Below are 23883 nucleotides of genomic sequence, written 5' to 3'. Positions count from 1 at the left end.
CAGGGTGGAGATAACCACTTGTGCGTTGGGGAAAGTAGAAGTAGCTTTTTCAATCACTCCCTTCAGTGCTGTGGCCACCCTTTCCTGCTGTGCTCTCAGGTCGTTTGTGCCTGTGTGTATTATTATGTGGCTAGGTGAACCTAGTTGGTCCTCAGACAGAAGGTCTAGGGGGCGCTAGGTGTTTGGACACCAGAGTTTAGACACTGTGTTTGGTAAAACGTTTTTTTTCTTGTATATATTTCCCATTTGAGTCCATAAGGAGTACATTCTGTGTCTTGTGTATGTCCTCAGTCGATGTGGGGGGGTTGTCAGGAGGGCTTTCAGGGTGGCTGACAGGGGGGGGCTCAGAGGGGGTGAGAGCCCCTGGGCTTGGGGTTCTTCATTTGTCTGTTCTGCTGTGATGTCGACGCTATGGTCGGGGTCTGGTGTGGACTGTTCTGCTGTGCTGTCGAGACTTTTGTCGGGAACTGAGGTGGGCTGTTCTGCTGGCTTCTCTGCGGGGGTGGCCACCTCTCTAGTGGGTTGTTCTCTGTCACACGCCATCCTCCTCATCCTCTCCTCCAGCAGTCTGATCCTCTCCTCTAGTGCTCTGTTATTCTCCTGCTCTTGCTTTTTATTTTGTTGAAGTTGTCTCACCACAGTCCAGAGTGCAGATATGTCTCTCTCTACCTCCAGCTCTCCGGGTCTGGTTAAGGGGGTGTTGTTGTGCTGGACTGTTGTCTGGGTCTGTGCTGACTGGAGTGTAATCACCTGCTGTTCCAGCTCCACCTGCCTTACCTCCAGCTGGGTAAATGTATCCTTCATTTCAATGAGGGAGTAGTACTCTGTGCTGGGAGGTTGACTTTCCGCTTGGGGTTTCTCGTCTATGGGGTTGTATAATGAAGAGGTCTGGTTTGACCCGCTCGGGGTGAGGGTATCTTTCTCAAGGGAGAGCTTCTCCTGCTGAACTAATTCTTTGATTAGGTGAAACAGAGGGGTAGTGTGCTAATATTGCACTGTGCCATGCCAGGAGATGGTCTGGTTAATATAGCACTGTGCCATGCCAGGGGATGGTCTGGTTAATATAGCACTGTGCCATGCCAGGAGATGGTCTGGTTAATATAGCACTGTGCCATGCCAGGAGATGGTCTGGTTAATATAGCACTGTGCCATGCCAGGAGATGGTCTGGTTAATATAGCACTGTACCATGCCAGGGGATGGTCTGGTTAATATAGCACTGTGCCATGCCAGGAGATGGTCTGGTTAATATAGCACTGTACCATGCCAGGGGATGGTCTGGTTAATATAGCACTGTGCCATGCCAGGAGATGGTCTGGTTAATATAGCACTGTGCCATGCCAGGAGATGGTCTGGTTAATATAGCACTGTGCCATGCCAGGAGATGGTCTGGTTAATATAGCACTGTACCATGCCAGGGGATGGTCTGGTTAATATAGCACTGTGCCATGCCAGGAGATGGTCTGGTTAATATAGCACTGTGCCATGCCAGGAGATGGTCTGGTTAATATAGCACTGTGCCATGCCAGGAGATGGTCTGGTTAATATAGCACTGTACCATGCCAGGGGATGGTTTGTGTGGAAGATGAGGTTGCTGATGTTCCCATTTTTATAATAGTCAACAAAAAGTGTCTCTTGATTTTCCATAAGGAGCTTCATTTTGTGATCTTTTCTTGCCTTATCATTCTTTACATACACAGGGTACTGTATGTTAATTACCTCTGAACAGCGAGAGGCAGCTTCTAAGGCCTCTCCATTTGGTTGGAGTAGACTGTGCGACTCTCCTGCCATTGTTGGGCTAAAGGGCTTTGACACCTCTCACTTGACACGTCTGTGCTAATTGAAGTTGTATCAAGCTTGGCAGCCTTAATTTAGCATTCAGTCCTTATAAAGTAATGTAATGTATTTTCTTCTTGGCTTTTGGAAATAAAATATAGCTTCAGACTAAACATTACTCACTCAGTTCCAGGTTGGATGGTGTTTTCAGGTTTCTGCTGTTTTCTAGAGCATTTGCTGTATAGCGTTGGAATAATAATCTTTGGTAGTTGTAAGCCTACTAGGTGATTCCGTAATTCCGTCCAAAATCAGGTTGTAGGTTTTGGGTTTTGATTTGGAGTGAAAGTTATGTTGTAGAGGGTAGCATCCTGTATGTGTTCCTGACAAAAAAAAGTTTATCTAACTCTAAATCTATCTTTTTTTAAGAACATTCTGAAAAATGCAGGAGCTCATCTGATCATGACCTCTCTCTCTCTACGTCTCCTGTCTAGCTGCTCTTTTTCTCTCCTCTCTACTACCTCTGTCTTCCTCTCTCTACCACTCTTCGTATCTCCTATCTACCTCTCTCTCTTCCTCTCTCCATCTCTCTGTATCTGCAGAAGCCAATCCAGAGGAACTACTGAGAGTATAAAGTAGTGGTGAGTGTGGAGCGTTACCTGGTGTTTCTGTTCAGGTAAGATAGTCACACCCTGATACATCTCCTTTAATTAGACTCTGGAGTGGAGGAGGGGAAACAACATATGGAGACAGAGTGAAGGAGAGAGAGAGAGAGAGGGAGAGGGAGAGAGAGAGAAAGGGAGAGGGAGAGAGAAGAGTGTCTGACAGTGAAGAGAGAGATCAGAGGGATAGAACGATGGAGAAAGTGACAGTGTGGCATACACAGGTGTCTCTACAGAACAGTGGACTAGACTAGCGTGGAATGGCTGCTACACATTGTGCTGTAGCGTGTGCTTGTGTGTGTGTGGCATATGCAGCTATGTGGAATGGCTGGTTGTAATGACTCATTCCCAGTGTTAGAGGTAGCTGTCCCACATAAACACACACTTTCTGCAGTCTGTCTGTCCATGTAAACTCCTAAAAACAAAAAGCAACTACAATTCCCATGATCCTCCTTACTTTTGGTGACCACGCCCTCCAGCCTAATGATGTTGGGGTCGTCGAACTGTCCCATGATGCTGGCCTCTCGGAGGAAGTCCCGCCTCTGGCGCTCCACGTAGCCACCTTTCAGCGTCTTTATCGCCACAGCGATTTCCCTCTTCCCCAGCGTCCGCAGACGACCGCTACACACCTCCCCGAACTCACCTGGAATACGCACACGACACGACACACACACACACACACACACACACACACACACACACACACACACACACACACACACACACACACACACACACACACACACACACACACACACACACACACACACACACACACACACACACACACACACACACACACAGTAACCATATCAAACCACTGGAGGGCAGTGTTGCAGTACAGAGACAACTCCACAACATGTTTAACTCTGAATTATTCAACTCTCTAAAATGTCTCTTTGCTCCTTCTGATCTATCAGCCTATAATCAATCCATAGTCTCTCCTCTGTTCTCTAAAGCTCTAACAGCTTTCATATCCCCCACTGTGAGTGTGTGTGTGTGTTAGATTGTTATACTGAGCAGAGAGAATGTAGTCTTAAATCAAGTGCTGGGAGGGGAAGCACAGGCCCCCCACTGTATAGAAGAGGTATAATTAACTTCCTTTCTTTAAAATGAAAACCGATTGCTTCATATGGCATATTATGGCATATTACACCCAGATGCCAGATCTTCTCACATCCACTAGGGTATATATATAGAGCATACTGTGCAAATCTAAAGGAGCTTCTGTAATGAGTACTGAATATATATATATTGTTGCCATAATTGACCTTGTTCTTTCCATGCCAATGAAGCTTGACGAATTGAATGGATAATTGAGGATAGAGTGCCCACCTGCTCCGATGACTCTTTCTATGCGGATCCGGGTTGGGTCAATCTCTTTGGCAAACTCATGGACAGCCTGAGTAGGATCCTCATAGGTGTCCGGATCTACATAAGTCTTTACCCCTGGGTACGGGAGGGCTGAGAGAAGAAGAGAGGAGAGACAATCATGAATTCTAGGTCAAGTGAGGAGAGACTGGGTTCTGCCTTTGGTAACTTTGCTACCTGCTGTTTTATGCCTTGTCTTTGTTAACAACCTCTAGTTTCCATATCCAAACAGAACAATCAATGGTCATGCAAAACAGAGCTCCAGCATTAACCTGAAGACACAATCAACATCAAGCATCCACTTCTGGATGAAACACAACTCTGAAGGTTAGAGCGATAAGTCAAGGTATCAGTGGAGAAAGAAGAGGAATAAACAGGAAAGAACAGAGAGAAAGAGGAGGAGAGAGGAGAGGAGGATGAGAAGAGTGTGTGTCCTCTCTGTTCTCCACTGATAAGGACAAGGATAGCTCTGAAACACAGAGACAGTCTGTATGGAGTCAAGCCTATCTGTTGATAGAGAGAGAGACAGGACAGACACACAGGGCAGTAAGAGGCCCTGTCAGCTGGACACTCTCTCTCAGAATTCATCTTGCTGTCTGTCTGTTCCTCTACCACTGCCCCCCCTTCCTATCTCCTATCTCCTTCTGAGTCATTTCCCTCTGTTCCTTTCTCCCCCTCTCGCTCATCTCAGAGATAAAACACAGTGTATGTGGGGAAAAAGAGAGACAGAGAGGGAGAGTAAGAAAAACAGAAAGAAACACAGAGAGAAGTAGAGGAGAGGCAGAGCTATAACTAGATTCAGCCAAAAGGTAAGACACACAGATGACTTGAAATGGATTCTGAAGAGGAAGCGAGCAGGAGAGGATGGAGGGGGAGAGAGAGCGAAGGAGGGAGGGAGCGAGGGAGGTGGGGGTGTTTCAGAACGTTTTGTTCTGTGGATTTGTTTAAAGTTGGCAATGTATCACTCCTACTGACATCCCTCCCCCTCCCGCTCCCTCTCTGTCTGTGTTGTAAAACTGAGAGAGGGTGTTACCAATCTCTCAAAGTCTGCTACGGCCAGGGGTTAGGGACACACTTCATCCACATTTACATCTAAACTAATGGAGGCTTGAGAATGGCAGACATGGTTAGAATTGATTGTATGCAAATTGTCCACACAGTGTTTCTTTCCAGGATAGTTCTCTTTAGCATGAAATGGACAGAGACACTCAATAAGGTACAGTGTTTGTGTGGGAAATCTATTTTTAAGCTTTAAGTCTCGCCACAGTTTAGCCATTTATCTTTCAACATAAACACTCACAGCAGGCGGAAATAATAAAATGAAATGCGTCTGTTCACATGAATTGGTGAAATTGGGTGTGAAGTGATGTGAGTCAGAAAGAGAGCGGCAGAGAGAAAGACGAGTAGAGAAGGAGAAGCAGAAGTCCTACCATGTCCGTTCTGATAGTTGGTCCTCCTCTTGTCGTCTGAGCTCATCTTGGATTTGATGTACCACTGACACCTGGGAGACACAATGACACATTGTCCTTTACAACAAGGAACACCAGATGCTACAACTGAAGGAGTTCACCGTGTCCATAGAGAGATTAACTACTAAACCAAACTGAGTGTTGTATCTAGTGGTGTTGTTGGAGAACATTTTCTCTGAGTAACTTGGATCAACACATTTCTATTTGCACTTTGTGTGTGTAACATGGAATGTGTTTGGGTGTGTGTGAATTTTAAATGTGTTTGCGTGTGTGTGTGTGTGAGAGACTTGGAATGTGTTTGGGTGTTTATGTGTGTGTGTGTGTACACTTGGAATGTGTTTGTGTGTGTGTGTGACTTGGAATGTGTTTGTGTGACTTTGGATGTGTTTAGGTGTGTGTTTGATTGATCACTGCTCCTCATACACTCTCTCTCACCACACACTTAGACACTGCTCTCTATAAGAGCCCATCCTCACTCTCACCACACACTTAGACACTGTCTCTATAAGAGCCCATCCTCACTCTCACCACACACTTAGACACTGCTCTCTATAAGAGCCCATCCTCACTCTCACCACACACTTAGACACTGTCTCTATAAGAGCCCATCCTCACTCTCACCACACACTTAGACACTGCTCTCTATAAGAGCCCATCCTCACTCTCACCACACACTTAGACACTGTCTCTATAAGAGCCCATCCTCACTCTCACCACACACTTAGACACTGCTCTCTATAAGAGCCCATCCTCTCTCTCACCACACACTTAGACACTGCTCTCTATAAGAGCCCATCCTCTCTCTCTCTCTCACACACACACACACACACACACACACACACACACACACACACACACACACACACACACACACACACACACACACACACACACACACACACACACACACAGTGTGTGGAGAGGATCACAGGTTCACACTCCAGCCAGTCAACTTCATTAGCTTTATCATGCTGGAGGAACAGGAAGTAATTAACATCTAGTCTACAGATCTACAGGAGAGAGAGAGGGAGAGAGAGAGGTACGGTTTATCTATAGTGGTGATTAGATAATTAAGTAGACTATTAACAGACACAGAGGGTGTAGCTGTGGCTGCCATGCCCCTAGGCAGGCTGGGAGAGGAGGATGGGGTAGGGAGAGAAAGTGATAGAGACAGAAGAGGTGAGTTAGTGCTGGCACCAGTCTGATAACTACATAAAAGAGAGAGCAAGAGAAACAGAGAGTAAGAGAGGGAGATTACAGCCCCCTCCATGAGCCATTTCACAGGTAATAATCATATCAGCACAAATACACACAGACACAAATAAAGACAGACACACACACACACACACACACACACACACACACACACACACACACACACACACACACACACAGACAGACAGACAGACAGACAGACAGACAGACAGACAGACAGACAGACAGACAGACAGACAGACAGACAGACAGACAGACAGACAGACAGACAGACAGACAGACAGACAGACAGACAGACAGACAGACAGACAGACAGACACAGACACAAACCTACAGACAGACGCAGACACACAGACAGACACACAGAGGTATGTGTGTGGTATATTCAGTCCAACTGGATGGCTTACGTCAGAGGCGAGCTAAGAATAGGAGAGGAGAAGAGAGAGTCAGGGGCTTAGTTAGCCAGTTTTGAGGAGAAGAGAGGAGGGACAAAGAGGAGGACAGAGAGGGGGACAGTGATTACAGTCTTTAGAAATAGACAGGGGTCTGGGTTGAAAAGTGAAAGTTCTCCATTGTCCACAACTTTGACATTAAGAAGGTTTAAATGATGCTGATTGGAATTAGACAGAGGGCAAAGCAATCAGAGCACTCATTACTGAGAGAGGAGGGGTCAGTGTGGGAGTACACAAGCCTGAGTGTTAGTGTGTGTGTGTGTGTGTGTGTGTGTGTGTGTGTGTGTGTGTGTGTGTGTGTGTGTGTGTGTGTGTGTGTGTGTATGTGTATGTGTGTGTGTGCATGTGCGTGTTTGTGAGTGACCATGGTTTCTCCATAGAGGCAAGCCCAACCAGATCCTGATTGCCAGATCAGAGAGGCTATCAAAGTGCTGGATATCTGTGGGTTGCCAGGTTGGGATCCTGCTGTGTGTGGTCTGAGGCCTGGACATTGACAGAGAAGAAATCACAGCAGAGATAGAGGAGGAGAGGAGAGGGGGAGAAGAGGAGGGGAGATGAGAGGAGAGAAGAGGAGGAAAGAAGAGTGGAGACGAGATGAGAAAAGAGACAAGACTTTTATTTTTTTATTTCACATTTATTTAACCAGGTAGGCCAGTTGAGAACAAGTTCTCATTTACAACTGTGACCTGGCCAAGATAAAGCAAAGCAGTGCGACAAAAACAACAACACAGAGTTACACATGGGATAAACAAACATACAGTCAATAACACAATAGAAAAATCTGTATACAGTGTGTGCAAATGAAGTAAGGAGGTAAGGCAATAAATAGGCCATAGTGGCGAAGTAATTACAATTTAGCAATTAACACTGGAGTGATATATGTGCAGATGAGGATGTGCAAGTAGAAATACTGGTGTGCAAAAGAGCAGAAAAACAAAAACAAATATGGGGATGAGGTAGGTAATTGGTTGGATGGGCTATTTACAGATGGGCTGTGTACAGCTGCAGCGATCGGTAAGCTGCTCTGATAGCTGATGCTTAAAGTTAGTGAGGGAGATATAAGTCTCCAACTTCAGTGATTTTTGCAATTTGTTCCAGTCATTGGCAGCAGAGAACTGGAAGGAAAGGCGGCCAAAGTAGCTGTTGGCTTTGGGGATGACCAGGGAAATATACCTGTTGGAGCGCGTGCTATGGGTGACTGTTGCTATGGTGACCAGTGAGCTGAGATAAGGCGGAGCTTTACCTTACAAAAACGTATAAACTCGGCAAAAAAGAAACATCCCTTTTTCAGAACCCTGTCTTTCAAAGATAATTTGTAAAAATCCAAATAACTTCACAGATCTTCATTGTAAAGGGTTTAAACACTGTTTCCCATGCTTGTTCAATGAACCATAAACAATTAATGAACATGCACCTGTGGAACGGTCGTTAAGACACTAACAGCTTAACTTCTTCGGGCTAGGGGGCATTATTTTGAAGTTTGGATGAATGACGTGCCCAAAGTAAACTGCCTGTTACTCAGGCCCAGAAGCTAGGATATGCATTTAATAGTATTGGATAGAAAACACTCTAAAGTTTCCAAAACTGTTAAAATAATGTATAACAGAACTGATATGGCAGGGGAAAACCCGATGACAATCCATCCAGAAATTTTTTCCCCCCAGCTCACCTCTGATTACAATGGCTGGGAATGGGAATATAAAAGGAAGTCCTCCCAGATTGCAGTTCATAGGGCTTCTACTAGATGTCAACAGTCTTTAGAAAGAGTTTCAGGCTTGTTTTTTGAAAAATGAGCTAGAATTTGTAGTTTATCTAAGTGGCTCCCATTTTGGCTGTAGTGTTTGTAGCGCGTTCCGGTGAGGGCGCGTACTCCGTTATTTATCTCCGGTAATGGTCTCCGGTATTCTCCGTCTTAAATTTTATAGTTTATTTACAAAATAGGGTACCTGAGGACTGATTAGGAACGTTGTTTGACTTGTTTAGAATAAGTTTATTGGTAACTTACGGGATTCATTTTGTATGCATTTTGAACGAGGGACACCGGTGGATTACTGAGTCAAGCGCGCCGTTGAAACTTACTTTTTGGGGATATAAAGAAAACTTTATTGAACAAAAGGACCATTTGTTATGTAGTTGGGACCCTTGTGATTGCAACCAGATGAAGATCTTCAAAGGTAAGTGATTTATTTCATCGCTATTTTTGACTTTCGTGACGCATCTGCTTCGTTGGAAAATGAATGTAATGCTTTTGTGTGCGGGGCGCTGTCCTCAGATAATCGCATGGTGTGCTTTCGCCGTAAAGCCTTTTTGAAATCTGACAACGCGGCTGGATTAACAAGAAGTTAAGCTTTTAAATGATGTATGACACTTGTATTTTCATGAATGTTTAATATTACGATTTCTGTAATTTGATTTTGGCGCTTTGCAATTTCACCGGATGTTGGCCTGGTGGGACGGTAGCGTCCCAATGACCCGTAAGACGTTTTAAGACGGTAGGCAATTAAGGTCACAGTTATGAAAACTTAGGACACTAAAGAGGTCTTTCTACTGACTCTGAAAAACAGGGTCCCTGAAGGTGGAGGGTCTGTCATGGGCTGTGGCGGTGTGTCACAGCATTATCGGACTGAGCTTGTTGTCATTGCAGGCAATGTCAACGCTGTGCGTTACAGGGAAGACATCCTCCTCCCTCATGTGGTACCCTTCCTGCAGGCTCATCTTGACATGACCCTCCAGCATGACAATGCCACCAGCCATACTGCTCGTTCTGTGCGTGATTTCCTGCAAGACAAGAATGTCAGTGTTTTGCCATGGCCAGCGAAGAGCCCGGATCTCAATCCCATTGAGCACGTCTAGGACCTGTTGTATCGGAGAGTGAGGGCTAGGGCCATTTCCCCCAGAAATGTCCGGGAACTTGCAAGCGCCTTGGAGGAAGAGTGGGGTAACATCTCACAGCAAGAACTGGCAAATCTGGTGCAGTCCATGAGGAGGAGATGCACTGCGGTACTTAATGCAGCTGGTGGCTACACCAGATACTGACTGTTACTTTTGATTTTGACCCCCCCTTTGTTCAGGGACACATTATTCCATTTCTGTTAGTCACATGTCTGTGGAACTTGTTCAGTTTATGTCTCAGTTGTTGAGTCTTGTTGTTCATACAAATATTTACACATGTTAAGTTTTCTGAAAATAAACGCAGGTGACAGTGAGAGCACATTTCTTTTTTTGCTGAGTTTAGATGACCTGGAGCCAGTGGGTTTGGCGACGAATATGTAGCAAGGACCAGCCAACGAGAGCATACAGGTCACAGTGGTGGGTAGTATATGGGGCTTTGGTGACAATACGGATGGCACTGTGATATACTGCATCCAATTTGCTGAGTAGAGTGTTGGAGGCCGAAGTCAAGTATTGGTAGGATAGTCAGTTTTACGAGAGTATGTTTTGCAGCTTGAGTGAAGGAGGCTTTGTTGCGAAATAGGAAGACGATTCTAGATTTAATTTTGGATTGGAAATGCTTAATATGAGTCTGGAACGAGAGTTTACAGTCTAGCCAGACACCTAGGTATTTGTAGTTGTCACATATTCTAAGTCAGAACCGTCCAGAGTAGTGATGCTAGTCGGGCGGGCAGGTGCGGGCAGCGATCAGTTGAAGAGCATGCATTTAGTTTTACTTGCATTTAAGAGCAGTTGGAGGCCACGGAAGGAGTGTTGTATGGCATTGATGCTCATTTGGAGGTTTGTTAACACAGTGTCCAAAGAAGGGCCAGATGTATACATAATTGTGTCATCTGCGTAGAGGTGGATCAAAGAGTCACCCGCAGCAAGAGCTACATCATTTATATATACAGAGAAAAGAGTCGGCCTGAGAATTGAACCATGTGTCACCCCCATAGAGACTGCCAGAGGTTCGATTTGACACACTGAACTATATCTGAGAAGTAGTTAGTGAACCAGGCGAGGCAGTCATTTGAGAAACCAAGGCTGTTGAGTCTGCTAATAAGAATACGGTGATTGACAGAGTCGAAAGCCTTGGCCAGGTCAATGAAGACGGCTGCACAGTACTGTCTTTTATCGGTGGTTATGATATCGTTTAGGACCTTGAGGGAGGCTGATGTGCACCCGTGACCAGCTCGGAAAACGGATTGCATAGCGGAGAAGGTACGGTGGGATTCGAAATGGTCGGTGATCTGTTTGTTCACTTGGCTTTCGAAGACTTTAGAAAGGCAGGGAAGGATGGATGTAGGTCTGTAACAGTTTGGGTCTAGAGTGTCTCTCCCTTTGAAGAGGGGGATGACCGCGGCCGCTTTCCAATCTTTAGGAATCTCAGACGATATGAGAGGTTGAACAGACTAGTAATAGGGTCTGCAACAATGGCGGCAGATCATTTTAGGAAGAGAGGGTCCAGATTGTCTAGCCCAGCTGAATCCAGATTTTGCAACTCTATCAGTGCAGTGGGCAGCTGGGAGGAGGTGCTTTTATTGTCCATGGACTTTACAGTGTCCCAGGACCTTTTGGAAATAGTGCCGCGGTATGCACATTTCTGTTTGAAAAAGCTAGCCTTTGCTTTCCTAACTGACTGTGTATATTGGTTACTGACTTCCCTGAAAGGTGCATATCGCGGGGACTATTCGATGCTAGTGCAGTACGCCACAGGATGTTTTTGTGCTGGTCAAGGGCAGTCAAGTCTGGAGTGAACCAAGGGCTGTTCTTAGTTCTACATTTTTTGAAAGTGGCATGCTTATTTAAGATGGTGAGGGAAGCACTTTTAAAGAACAACTAGGCATCCTCTACTGACGGGATGAGGTCAATATCCTTCCAGGATACCCGGGCCAGGTCGATCAGAAAGGCCTGCTCGCAGAAGTGTTTTAGGGAGCGTTTGACAGTGATGAGTCGTGGTTGATTAAACGTGGATGTAACGCTCGTCTTCCTCCTCGTCTGAGGAGGAGCAAGGATCGGACCAAAATGCAGCGTGGTTTGAATACATACTTATTGTTTATTAAACGAAGACAGAAAAAACACTTAAACAAACTACAAAACAATAAATGACGTGAACAGACCTGAACTTGAGAACATATAAAAATGAAAGCACGAACAGGAAGAAACAAACGAACGAAACGAAACAGTACCGTGTGGCGAACAAACACAGACACAGCAACAATCACCCACAAACAAACAGTGAGAAACAGTCTACCTTACTATGGTTCTCAATCAGAGGAAACGTAAAACACCTGCCCCTGATTGAGAACCATATCAGGCTAATACAATGAACCCAACATAGAAACACATAACATAGAATGCCCACCCAGCTCACGTCCTGACCAACTAAACAAGGCTAAACAAAGGAAATAAGGTCAGGAACGTGACAGTGGACCCATAACGGACGCAGGCAATGAGGCAGTGATCGCTGAGATCTTGGTTGAAGACAGCAGAGGTGTATTTAGAGGGCAAGTTGGTCAGGATGATATCTTTGAGGGTGCCCATGTTTACGGATTTTGGGTTGTACCTGGTAGGTTCATTGATAATATGTGTGAGATTAAGGGCATCTAGTTTAGAATGTAGGACAAACGGAGTGTAAAGCATATCCCAGTTTAGGTCACCTAACAGTACAAACTCTGACAATAGATGGGGGGCAATCAATTCACATATGGTGTCCAGGGCACAGCTGGGAGCTGAGGGGGGTCTATAACAAGCGGCCACAGTGAGGTATTTTTTAAAGTAGAAGCTCGAACTGTTTGGGCATAGACCTGGATAGTATGACAGAACTCTGCAGGCTATCTCTACAGTAGATTGCAACTCCGCCCCCTTTAGCAGTTCTATCTTGACGGAAAATGTTGTAATTGGGGATGGAAATTTCAGAATTTTTGGTGGCCTTCCAAAGCCAGGATTCAGACACGGCTAGTACATCAGGGTTGGCGGAGTGTGCTAAAGCAATGAATAAAGCAAACTTAGGGAGGAGGCTTCTGATGTTAACATGCATGAACCCAAGGCTTTTACGGTTACAGAAGTCAACAAATGAGAGCGCTTGGGGACATGCAGGGCCTGGGTTAACCTCTACATCACCAGAGGAACAAAGGAGGAGTAGGATGAGGGTACGGCTAAAGGCTATAAGAACTGGTCGTCTCGTGCGGTGGGAACAGAGAATAAAAGGAGCAGATTTCTGGGCGTGGTAGGATAGATTCAGTGCATATTCAGCAACTCACTGCCTTCCTGAAGACAAACAATGTATACGCAATGCTTCAGTCTGGTTTTAGACCCCATCATAGCACTGAGACTGCACTTGTGAAGGTGGTAAATTACCTTTTAATGGCGTCAGACCGAGGCTCTGCATCTGTCCTCGTGCTACTAGACCTTAGTGCTGCCTTTGACACCATCGATCACCATATTCTTTTGGAGAGACTGGAAACCCAAATTGGTCTACACGGACAAGTTCTGGCCTGGTTTAGATCTTATCTGTCGGAAAGATATCAGTTTGTCTCTGTGAATGGTTTGTCCTCTGATAAATCAACTGTACATTTCGGTGTTCCTCAAGGTTCCGTTTTAGGACCACTATTGTTTTCACTATATATTTTACCTCTTGGGGATGTTATTCGAAAACATAATGTTAACTTTCACTGCTATGCGGATGACACACAGCTGTACATTTCAATGAAACATGGTGAAGCCCCAAAATTGCCCTCGCTAGAAGCCTGTGTTTCAGACATAAGGAAGTGGATGGCTGAAAACTTTCTACTTTTAAACTCGGACAAAACAGAGATGCTTGTTCTAGGTCCCAAGAAACAAAGAGATCTTCTGTTAAATCTGACAATTAATCTTGATGGTTGTAAAGTCGTCTCAAATAAAACTGTGAAGGACCTCGGCGTTACTCTTGACCCTGATCTCTCTTTTGACGAACATATCAAGACTGTTTCAAGGACAGCTCTTTTCCATCTACGTAACATTGCAAAAATCAGAAATTTTCTGTCCAAAAATGATGCAGAAAAATTAATCCATGCATTTGTTACTTCTAGGCTAGACTACTGCAATGCTCTACTTTCCGGCTACCCGGATAAAGCACTAAACAAACTTCAGTTAGTGCTAAATACGGCTGCTAGAATCCTGACTAGAACCAAGAAATTTGATCATATTACTCCAGTGCTAGCTTCCCTACACTGGCTTCCTGTTAAGTCAAGGGCTGATTTCAAGGTTTTACTGTTAACCTATAAAGCGTTACATGGGCTTGCTCCTACCTATCTTTCCGAGTTGGTCCTGCCGTACATACCTACACGTACGCTACGGTCACAAGACGCAGGCCTCCTAATTGTCCCTAGAATTTCTAAGCAAACAGCTGGAGGCAGGGCTTTCTCCTATAGATCTCCATTTTTATGGAATGGTCTGCCTACCCATGTGAGAGACGCAGACTCGGTCTCAACCTTTAAGTCTTTACTGAAGACTTATCTCTTCAGTAGGTCATATGATTGAGTGTAGTCTGGCCCAGGAGTGTGAAGGTGAACGGAAAGGCTCTGGAGCAACGAACCGCCCTTGCTGTCTCTGCCTGGCCGGTTCCCCTCCACTGGGATTCTCTACCTCTAACCCTATTACAGGGGCTGAGTCACTGGCTTACTGGTGCTCTTTCATGCCGTCCCTAGGAGGGGTGCGTCACTTGAGTGGGTTGAGTTACTGACGTGATCTTCCTGTCTGGGTTGGCGCCCCCCCCTTGGTTTGTGCTGTGGTGGAGATCTTTGTGGGCTATACTCGGCCTTGTCTCAGGATTGTAAGTTGGTGGCTGAAGATATCCCTCTAGTGGTGCGGGGGCTGTGCTTTGGCAAAGTGGGTGGGGTTATATCCTTCCTGTTTGGCTCTGTCCGGGGGTATCATCGGATGGGGCCACAGTGTCTCCTGACCCCTCCTGTCTCAGCCTCCAGTATTTATGCTGCAGTAGTTTGTGTCGGGGGGCTAGGGCCAGTTGGTTATATCTGGAGTACTTCTCCTGTCTTATCCAGTGTCCTGTGTGAATTTAAGTATGCTCTCTCTAATTCTCTCCTTCTCTCTTTCTTTCTCTCTCTCGGAGGACCTGAGCCCTAGGACCATACGTCAGGACTACTGGGCATGATGACTCCTTGCTGTCCCCAGTCCACCTGGCCTTGCTGCTGTTCCAGTTTCAACTGTTCTGCCTGCAGTTATGGAACCCCTACCTGTCCCAGACCTGCTGTTTTCAACTCTTAATGATCGGCTATGAAAAGCCAACTGACATTTATTCCTGATTATTATTTGACCATACTTGTCATTTATGAACATTTTGAACATCTTGGCTCTCTCTAATTCTCTCCTTCTCTCTTTCTTTCTCTCTCTCGGAGGAACTGAGCCCTAGGACCATACGTCAGGATTACCGGGCATGATGACTCCTTGCTGTCCCCAGTCCACCTGGCCTTGCTGCTGTCCCAGTTTCAACTGTTCTGCCTGCGGTTATGGAACCCCTACCTGTCCCAGACCTGCTGTTTTCAACTCTTAATGATCGGCTATGAAAAGCCAACTGACATTTATTCCTGATTATTATTTGACCATGCTTGTCATTTATGAACATTTTGAACATCTTGGCCATGTTCTGTTATAATCTCCACCCGGCACAGCCAGAAGAGGACTGGCCACCCCTCATAGCCTGGTTCCTCTCTAGGTTTCTTCCTAGGTTTTTGCCTTTCTAGGGAGTTTTTCCTAGCCACCGTGCTTCTACACCTGCATTGCTTGCTGTTTGGGGTTTTAGGCTGGGTTTCTGTACAGCACTTCGAGATATTAGCTGATGTACGAAGGGCTATATAAAATAAACTTGATTGATTGATTGATTGATATTGTACAGACACGGGTATGGTAGGGTGCGAGTACAGTGGAGGTAAACCTAGACATTGAGTGACGATGAGAGAGGTTGCATCTCTGGAGGCGCCAGTTAAGCTAGGTGCGGTCTCCACATGTGTGGGGGGTGGGATAAAGGAGCTATCTGAGGTATGTTGAGCGGGACTAGGGGCTCCGCAGTAAAATAAAACAATGAGAGCTACCCTAAACAACAGTATACAAGGCACCTTGACATTAGAGAGAGGTATAAAGAAATCACAGGTGTTGATTGGGAGAGTTAAGACCACAACAGGTAAGACAACAACAGGTAAACAGCTAAGACAACAACATGGTGATGAATGGGCAGAGACGGTCAGTTAGCTACACACAGGGCCTGAGTTCGAGGCTGGGGAAGACAGATAAACAAAATTAAGTACAGTGTTAATGAACAGTCCAGCGGCCATCATGTGTGTAGCCGAGTGATCAAAGGGTCCAATGAGCAGCAATAGATGAAACAGGGAGCAGTTCGGTAGTCGTTACTACGCTAGGCTAGCAGGAGTTCAGAAAGCTAGCAGGCCGGGGCTAGCAGATGGGTCTTCACCGACATCCACGACGCAGAGACCGGTTGAGAGCACATCGGCCGAATTACATCAGCAGACCAGTCGTGATGGATCGGCGGGGCTCTGTGTTGACAAGGGTCCAGGCCAATTGGCAAGAGAGGTATTGTAGTTGGTGTACTTCGTTTGCTAGCCGGGAGATGGGCCTAGCTCGAGGCGAGCTCGAGGCTACTTGGTGCTTGCTTCTGGACAAGGGCGTTAGCCACAATAGTCACTCGGTAGCAGCTAGCTAGCTGCGATGATCCCGTGTGATGGTCCAGAGCATGCGGCAGGAATCCGGAAATGTAGTGGAAAAAAGCAGTCCGATATGCTCAGGTATTATCCGGTCTATCAGGGCTAAAGCGGCTGGTGTCTGAGCTAAAGGTAAAGACCATTAGCAGTGGCTAACAATGACTAAATAGCTAGTATGGGGCCACAGTGTCGGATGGGGCCACAGTGTCTCCTGACCCCTCCTGTCTCAGCCTCTAGTATTTATGCTGCAGTAGTTTATGTGTCGGGGGGCTAGGGTCAGTTTGTTATATCTGGAGTACTTCTCCTGTCTTATCCGGTGTCCTGTTTGAATTTAAGTATGCTCTCTCTAATTCTCTCTTTCGCTCTTTCTCTCTCTCGGAGGACCTGAGCCCTAGGACCATGCCTCAGGACTACCTGGTATGATGACTCCTTGCTGTCCCCAGTCCACCTGGCCGTGCTGCTGCTCCAGTTTCAACTGTTCTGCCTGCGGCTATGGAACCCTGACCTGTTCACCGGACATGCTACCTGTCCCAGACCTGCTGTTTTCAACTCTCTAGAGTCAGCAGGAGCGGTAGAGATACTCTTAATGATCGGCCATGAAAAGCCAACTGACATTTACTCCTGAGGTGCTGACTTGCTGCACCCTCGACAACTACTGTGATTATTATTATTTGACCATGCTGGTCATTTATGAACATTTTAACATCTTGGCCATGTTCTGTTATAATCTCCACCCGGCACAGCCAGAAGAGGACTGGCCACCCCTCATAGCCTGGTTCCTCTCTAGGTTTCTTCCTAGGTTTTTGCCTTTCTAGGGAGTTTTTCCTAGCCACCGTGCTTCTACACCTGCATTGCTTGCTGTTTGGGGTTTTAGGCTGGGTTTCTGTACAGCACTTTGATATATCAGCTGATGTAAGAAGGGCTATATAAATACATTTGATTTGAATTTGATTAGTAGCTAATTAGCTGGCTAGCTTCTGATGGCTAGCTTCTGATGGAGGTTCCAGTTATAAGGTCTAAAAAATAGCAGATCCGTACCACATTGGGTGAGGCGGGTTGCAGGAAGGTATATTTAATCTGAAAATGGAAAAAAAGAGTTTGAAATATATTGAAATGTATACAAAAAAAACGAAAAGAAAAACTGAGTATTTACACGGGACAAAAACAAACACGTCATACTGCTACGCCATCTTGGATACTCGTCTCATCTCTATAGATGAGAGATGAGAGAAGAGGTGGATTTGTCTATTGACTGTAGCCCCCCCAGTGATGGGGTCAGTGTGTTGATTAAAGCTCCTTTATTAGACCTGTCTAGCACCACTCTATCACTGAATCACTGGCTTTGAAAACACACAAAGAGTGAACGCACACACAGACAGACACACAAACTATTTTTCAAAGGTGTTCTCAAAAAAGGGTGTAAAGGATAGTGTTGCGGCTTTAAAGGCTATTCTAGGATATTCACGAACACACGCGCTCAAAAACACACACACACACACACACACACACACACACACACACACACACACACCTTTCAATATCAAACCCTGCCCAGAGCGTTAATCTAAAAGTCAATGTAATTCAACCTACTCTCTACCCTAATATCCACTGAGTCATTACTACATGCTGAAGCCACTGTGTTTCCACTGATAAAAGAGGAGAGAATGAGGAGAGGATGAGAGGAGGAAGTGCAAAGAGACAAAAGAGAGAGGAGCACAGACAGAATGATGAGAGGACAGAGAGGAATCAGAGAGTGATGAAAGAGAGGAGAGAGGGATGAGTGTTGAAAGATAACCCTGAAGTAGAAGTGAAGAGCAGTAGTGTGGGTTTAGAGTAGAGTACAAAGATAGACCCACCCCTACACAGGCCGGACGGTCACCTATACATAGACAGATACACACATGAGTATTGAGGGACAGTCCTGGTTTAACTGGTTCCCGTTTGACGCTACTTATCTAAATTCACAGTGCCTCAGTGCACTCCCTTATTTAGAAAGCTTTTCAGAACAGACTTAACACCTACATAGACTGGAAGGTCATCTCAAAGGTTTCGTCACATCCTACTTTTAATTGTTCTTTGGGTACATTTCAAACTTTTTAAAATTAAGTGTGAAATGCCATTGTATTACTGTATGTAGGCCTCTCAGTACAGAGGGAGCTGTCCACAGTAGTCTGGTGCTGAACTTTCCTACAGCCCTGTCAGTGCTACTGAAGATTACTACATCTCGTTATTTTAATACTTGAATATTCGATGAGGGGTGTTGACGTCAACCGCCTGCATTCAATGGAGAGAGATGCTATGCTACTAGCTGATGCTATGTTCATGAATACTGTATGCATAGCCATCTCAAGACAACTCCGATATAAAGTGTTTTTTCTCAAATTTGCCGGGATGTCACGTGTCCTACTTATATCAGTACACTCGTAGCAACCTAAGCATTCCAAAAAATGTATTTGATCAAATAAACCTACGTAGCAAATAAGTCATTACATTTTTTGCTGACCAAATTCGACACTCTCTCATTGACCTCCACTGTATATAAAAACTCCTCCCTTGGTGAGCGAAAGAAACGGAACAACGCCACCTGCTCGAGAAGACAGATTTTTGGCCAAGTTATCCCTCTCGCTTCGCCTTTTCCTTTCTGGTGCTGTCGATGGTGCTGAACTATCCTCCAGCCCTGTCAGTGCAACTGAAGACATCTTTAGTGCTGTCCATGGTGCTGAACTATCCTACAGCCCTGTCAGTGCAACTGAAGACATCTTTAGTGCTGTCCATGGTGCTGAACTATTCTACAGCCCTGTCAATGTTCATGAAGACATCTTTAGTGCTGTCCATGGTGCTGAACTATTCTACAGCCCTGGCAATGCTCATGAAGACATCTTTAATGTTGTCCATGGTGCTGAACTATCCTACAGCCCTGTCAGTGCAACTGAAGACATCTTTAGTGCTGTCCATGGTGCTGAACTATTCTACAGCCCTGGCAATGCTCATGAAGACATCTTTAGTGCTGTCCATGGTGCTGAACTATTCTACAGCCCTGGCAATGCTCATGAAGACATCTTTAATGTTGTCCATGGTGCTGAACTATCCTATAGCCCTGTCAGTGCAACTGAAGACACCTTTAATGTTGTCCATGGTGCTGAACTATCCTACAGCCCTGTCAGTGCAACTGAAGACACCTTTAATGTTGTCCATGGTGCTGAACTATCCTACAGCCCTGTCCGTGCAACTGAAGACATCTTTAGTGCTGTCCATGGTGCTGAACTATTCTACAGCCCTGGCAATGCTCATGAAGACATCTTTAGTGCTGTCCATGGTGCTGAACTATTCTACAGCCCTGGCAATGCTCATGAAGACATATTTAGTGCTGTCCATGGTGCTGAACTATTCTACAGCCCTGGCAATGCTCATGAAGGCATCTTTAGTGCTGTCCATGGTGCTGAACTATTCTACAGCCTTGTCAATGCTCATGAAGACATCTTTAGTGCTGTCCATGGTGCCGAACTATTCTACAGCCCTGGCAATGCTCATGAAGACATCTTTAGTGCTGTCCATGGTGCTGAACTATTCTACTGCCCTGTCAATGCTCATGAAGACATCTTTAGTGCTGTCCATGGTGCTGAGCTATTCTACAGCCCTGGCAATGCTCATGAAGACATCTTTAATGTTGTCCATGGTGCTGAACTATCCTATAGCCCTGTCAGTGCAACTGAAGACACCTTTAATGTTGTCCATGGTGCTGAACTATCCTACAGCCCTGTCAGTGCAACTGGAGACATCTTTAGTGCTGTCCATGGTGCTGAACTATCCTCCAGCCCTGTCAGTGCAATTGAAGACACCTTTAATGTTGTCCATGGTGCTGAACTATCCTATAGCCCTGTCAGTGCAACTGAAGACATCTTTAGTGCTGTCCATGGTGATGAACTATCCTACAGCCCTGTCAGTGCAACTGAAGACATCTTTAGTGCTGTCCATGGTGCTGAACTATCCTACAGCCCTGTCAGTGCAACTGAAGACATCTTTAGTGCTGTCCATGGTGCTGAACTATTCTACAGCCCTGGCAATGCTCATGAAGACATCTTTAGTGCTGTCCATGGTGCTGAACTATTCTACAGCCCTGTCAATGCTCATGAAGACATCTTTAGTGCTGTCCATGGTGCTGAACTATTCTACAGCCCTGCCAATGCTCATGAAGACATCTTTAGTGCTGTCCATGGTGCTGAACTATTCTACAGCCCTGGCAATGCTCATGAAGACATCTTTAATGTTGTCCATGGTGCTGAACTATGCTACAGCCCTGTCAATGCTCATGAAGACATCTTTAGTGCTGTCCATGGTGCTGAACTATTCTACAGCCCTGGCAATGCTCATGAAGACATCTTTAGTGCTGTCCATGGTGCTGAACTATCCTACAGCCCTGTCAGTGCAACTGAAGACATCTTTAGTGCTGTCCATGGTGCTGAACTATCCTATAGCCCTGTCAGTGCAATTGAAGACACCTTTAATGTTGTCCATGGTGCTGAACTATCCTACAGCCCTGTCAGTGCAACTGAAGACATCTTTAGTGCTGTCCATGGTGCTGAACTATTCTACAGCCCTGTCAATGTTCATGAAGACATCTTTAGTGCTGTCCATGGTGCTGAACTATTCTACAGTCCTGTCAATGCTCATGAAGACATCTTTAGTGCTGTCCATGGTGCTGAACTATCTTACAGCCCTTTCAATGCTCCTGAAGACACCTTTAGTGCTGTCCACGGTGCTGAACTATCCTACAGCCCTGTCAATGCTCCTGAAGACACCTTTAGTGCTGTCCATGGTGCTGAACTATCCTACAGCCCTGTCTGTGGTGCTGACCTACTAGTCCCTTGGGACATCTCCCAAGAACCTAAGAAGTGTGTGTGTGTGTGTGTGTGTGTGTGTGTGTGTGTGTGTGTGTGTGTGTGTGTGTGTGTGTGTGTGTGTGTGTGTGTGTCTGTGTGTGTGTGTGTGTGTGTGTGTGTGTGTGTGTGTGTGTGTGTGTCTCTTACCGTCCGGTGATGAGGAAGAAGAGGGTGAGGATGATGAGGAGAGTGAAGCCTCCCACGGCTGCCGTGACGATCACCAACACCTGACCCTGGTCTGACGCCATGTCCGACGCTACGGGGAGGGGACAAATCAATTGATTGATTATTGTCTGGACCTATTAAGTGATTTACAGTATAGACATACAGCCATATCACTGGAAGAGAGGTGACATCACAAGTATAGACATACAGCCATATCACTGGAAAAGAGGTGACATCACAAAAACAATATACATTCACATGATTAAGTCAGAAAAAGCCATAAAAGACAATATAACTATACCACTTTTAAAACATCTTTATCAAATCAGACTGAGGAGAGAAAAGCACTTTTATTAGTAATAATTGATATTGTTAGTATTAATTAATTTGAAATGAATATGGAGAGATTGATGAACTCTTGGTCTGAAAGACAACCATTCTATTTTAAAAGGAATCATTCATATGCTTGGTGCCATTTAATTAATATTATTCATTCATGAAATTGTGATTTAGTCTCTGATCATTTGCCAAAATTAGCCACATTTGATATTCATTATTTTCCCTTCTCTCTGTTTCTTCACAGGGCTAACGAATCCCACATAATTGAAAGATGATTGCTATTAGCAAAACTTATTTCTACAATATTTTACACTTAATGAATATGAATTGGTGATCAGGATGCGTAGCCCCCAACCCAGACGTGACAGCATTTGTGTGCCCGCATGTATGCGTGGATGTGTGAGGATCGGCGCCAATATGTTCGTAAGTGTGTGTGTACGCTTGAATGTGTGAAGGTCAGAATGTGTGTGTGTGTGTGTGTGTGCGAGAGTGTATGTGTGTGTGTCTAGCTGGGGTCTGGTAAGAGATAATTGCCAGTCAGACGAGGAGAGAGGAACATAGCTGATCAGAGGGGTAGATGACTTCACAGGACGGTTCTCCTGACCAGGATTTCACACACACTCTGAAGCCTAACTGAGCAGTCAGGCCTGATTGACGCTAATGAGACCGATGCCTTTGTGTTTGTGTGGATGTGTGTGAAAGGCTTGAATCTAAAGGGCTGTCATGACTGTCATGCCTTTGGAAAGTATTCAGACCCCTTGAGTTTTTCCACATTTTGTTACGTTACAGCCTTTTTCTAAAATGTATGAAACATTTTTTTCCCTCATCAATCTACACACAATACCCCATAATGACAAAGCAGAAACAGGTTTTTAGAAAATGTAGAAATTTTTGTATTTTTTTTTACCCCGGAAATAACACATTTACATAAGTATTCAGACCCTTTACTCAGTACTTTGTTGAAGCACCTTTGGCAGCGATTACAGCCTCAAGTCCTCTTGGGTATGACACTACAAACTTGGAACACCTGTATTTGTGAAGTTTCTCCCATTCTTCTCTGCAGATCCTCTCAAGCTCTGTCAGTTTGGATGGGGAGCGTCGCTGCACAGCTATTTCCAGGTCTCTCTAGAGAGGTCAGGTTGAAGTCCGAGCTCTGGCTAGGCCACTCAAGGACATTCAGAGACTTGTCCCGAAGCCACTTCTGTGTTATCTTGGCTGTGTGCTTAGGGTCGTTGTCCTGTTGAACCTGATGAACTTTCGTCCTAGACTGAGGTCCTGAACTCTCTTGAGCAGGTTTTCATCAAGGATCTCTGTACTTTGCTCTGTTCATCTTTCCCTCGATCCTGACTAGTCTCCCAGTCCCCGTCGCTGAAAAACATCCCCACAGCATGATGATGCCACCAACGTACTTCACCGTAGGGATGGTGCCAGGTTTCCTTCAGACCTGACGCTTGGAATTCAGGCCAAAGAGTTCAATCATGTTTTCATCAGAACAGAGAATCTTGTTTCTCATGGTGAGAGTCTTTAGGTGCCTTTTGGCAAACTCCAAGCTGGCTGTCATGTGCCTTTTATTGAGGAGTGGCTTCCGTCTGGCCACTCTACCATAAAGCTCTGATTGGTGGAGTGCTGCAGAGATGGTTGTCCTTCTGGAAGGTTCTCACAACTCCAGAGCTCTGTCAGAGTGACCATCGGGTTATTCGTCACCTCCCTGACCCAGGCCCTTCTCCCCCGATTGCTCAGTTTGGCCGGGCGGCCAGCTCTAGGCTGAGTCTTGGTGGTTCCAGACTTCTTCCATTTAAGAATGATGGAGGCCACTGTGTTCTTGGGGACCTTCAATGCTGCAGACACTTTTTGGTACCCTTCCCCAGATCTGTGTCTCGACACAATCCTGTCTCGGAGCTCTATGCACAAT

General features: G+C 45.5%; 1 protein-coding gene across 2 annotated transcripts in view; it reads right to left on the bottom strand.

Moving 5' to 3' along the window:
* LOC120063772 (ephrin type-A receptor 6-like) overlaps positions 1-23883 on the bottom strand; it is a 236441-nt gene that overhangs the window by 6669 nt on the left and 205889 nt on the right. The window contains exons 8-11 of one of the 2 annotated variants that reach the window (XM_039014064.1): positions 21615-21723; positions 5235-5305; positions 3769-3897; positions 2750-3076 (exon numbers count right to left, since the gene is read on the bottom strand). In XM_039014064.1, the coding sequence (XP_038869992.1) occupies positions 2750-3076; positions 3769-3897; positions 5235-5305; positions 21615-21723 (636 nt within the window). The remainder of the gene's footprint in view (positions 1-2749; positions 3077-3768; positions 3898-5234; positions 5306-21614; positions 21724-23883) is intronic. The other variant, XM_039014065.1, reaches the window with a different exon arrangement.

The sequence above is a fragment of the Salvelinus namaycush genome, chromosome 19 (assembly GCF_016432855.1).
Source record: "Salvelinus namaycush isolate Seneca chromosome 19, SaNama_1.0, whole genome shotgun sequence".
NCBI classification, from domain to species: domain Eukaryota; kingdom Metazoa; phylum Chordata; class Actinopteri; order Salmoniformes; family Salmonidae; genus Salvelinus; species Salvelinus namaycush.
The sequence above is the reverse complement of the archived record's forward strand: the minus strand, read 5'-3'. Positions and strand labels throughout refer to the sequence as shown.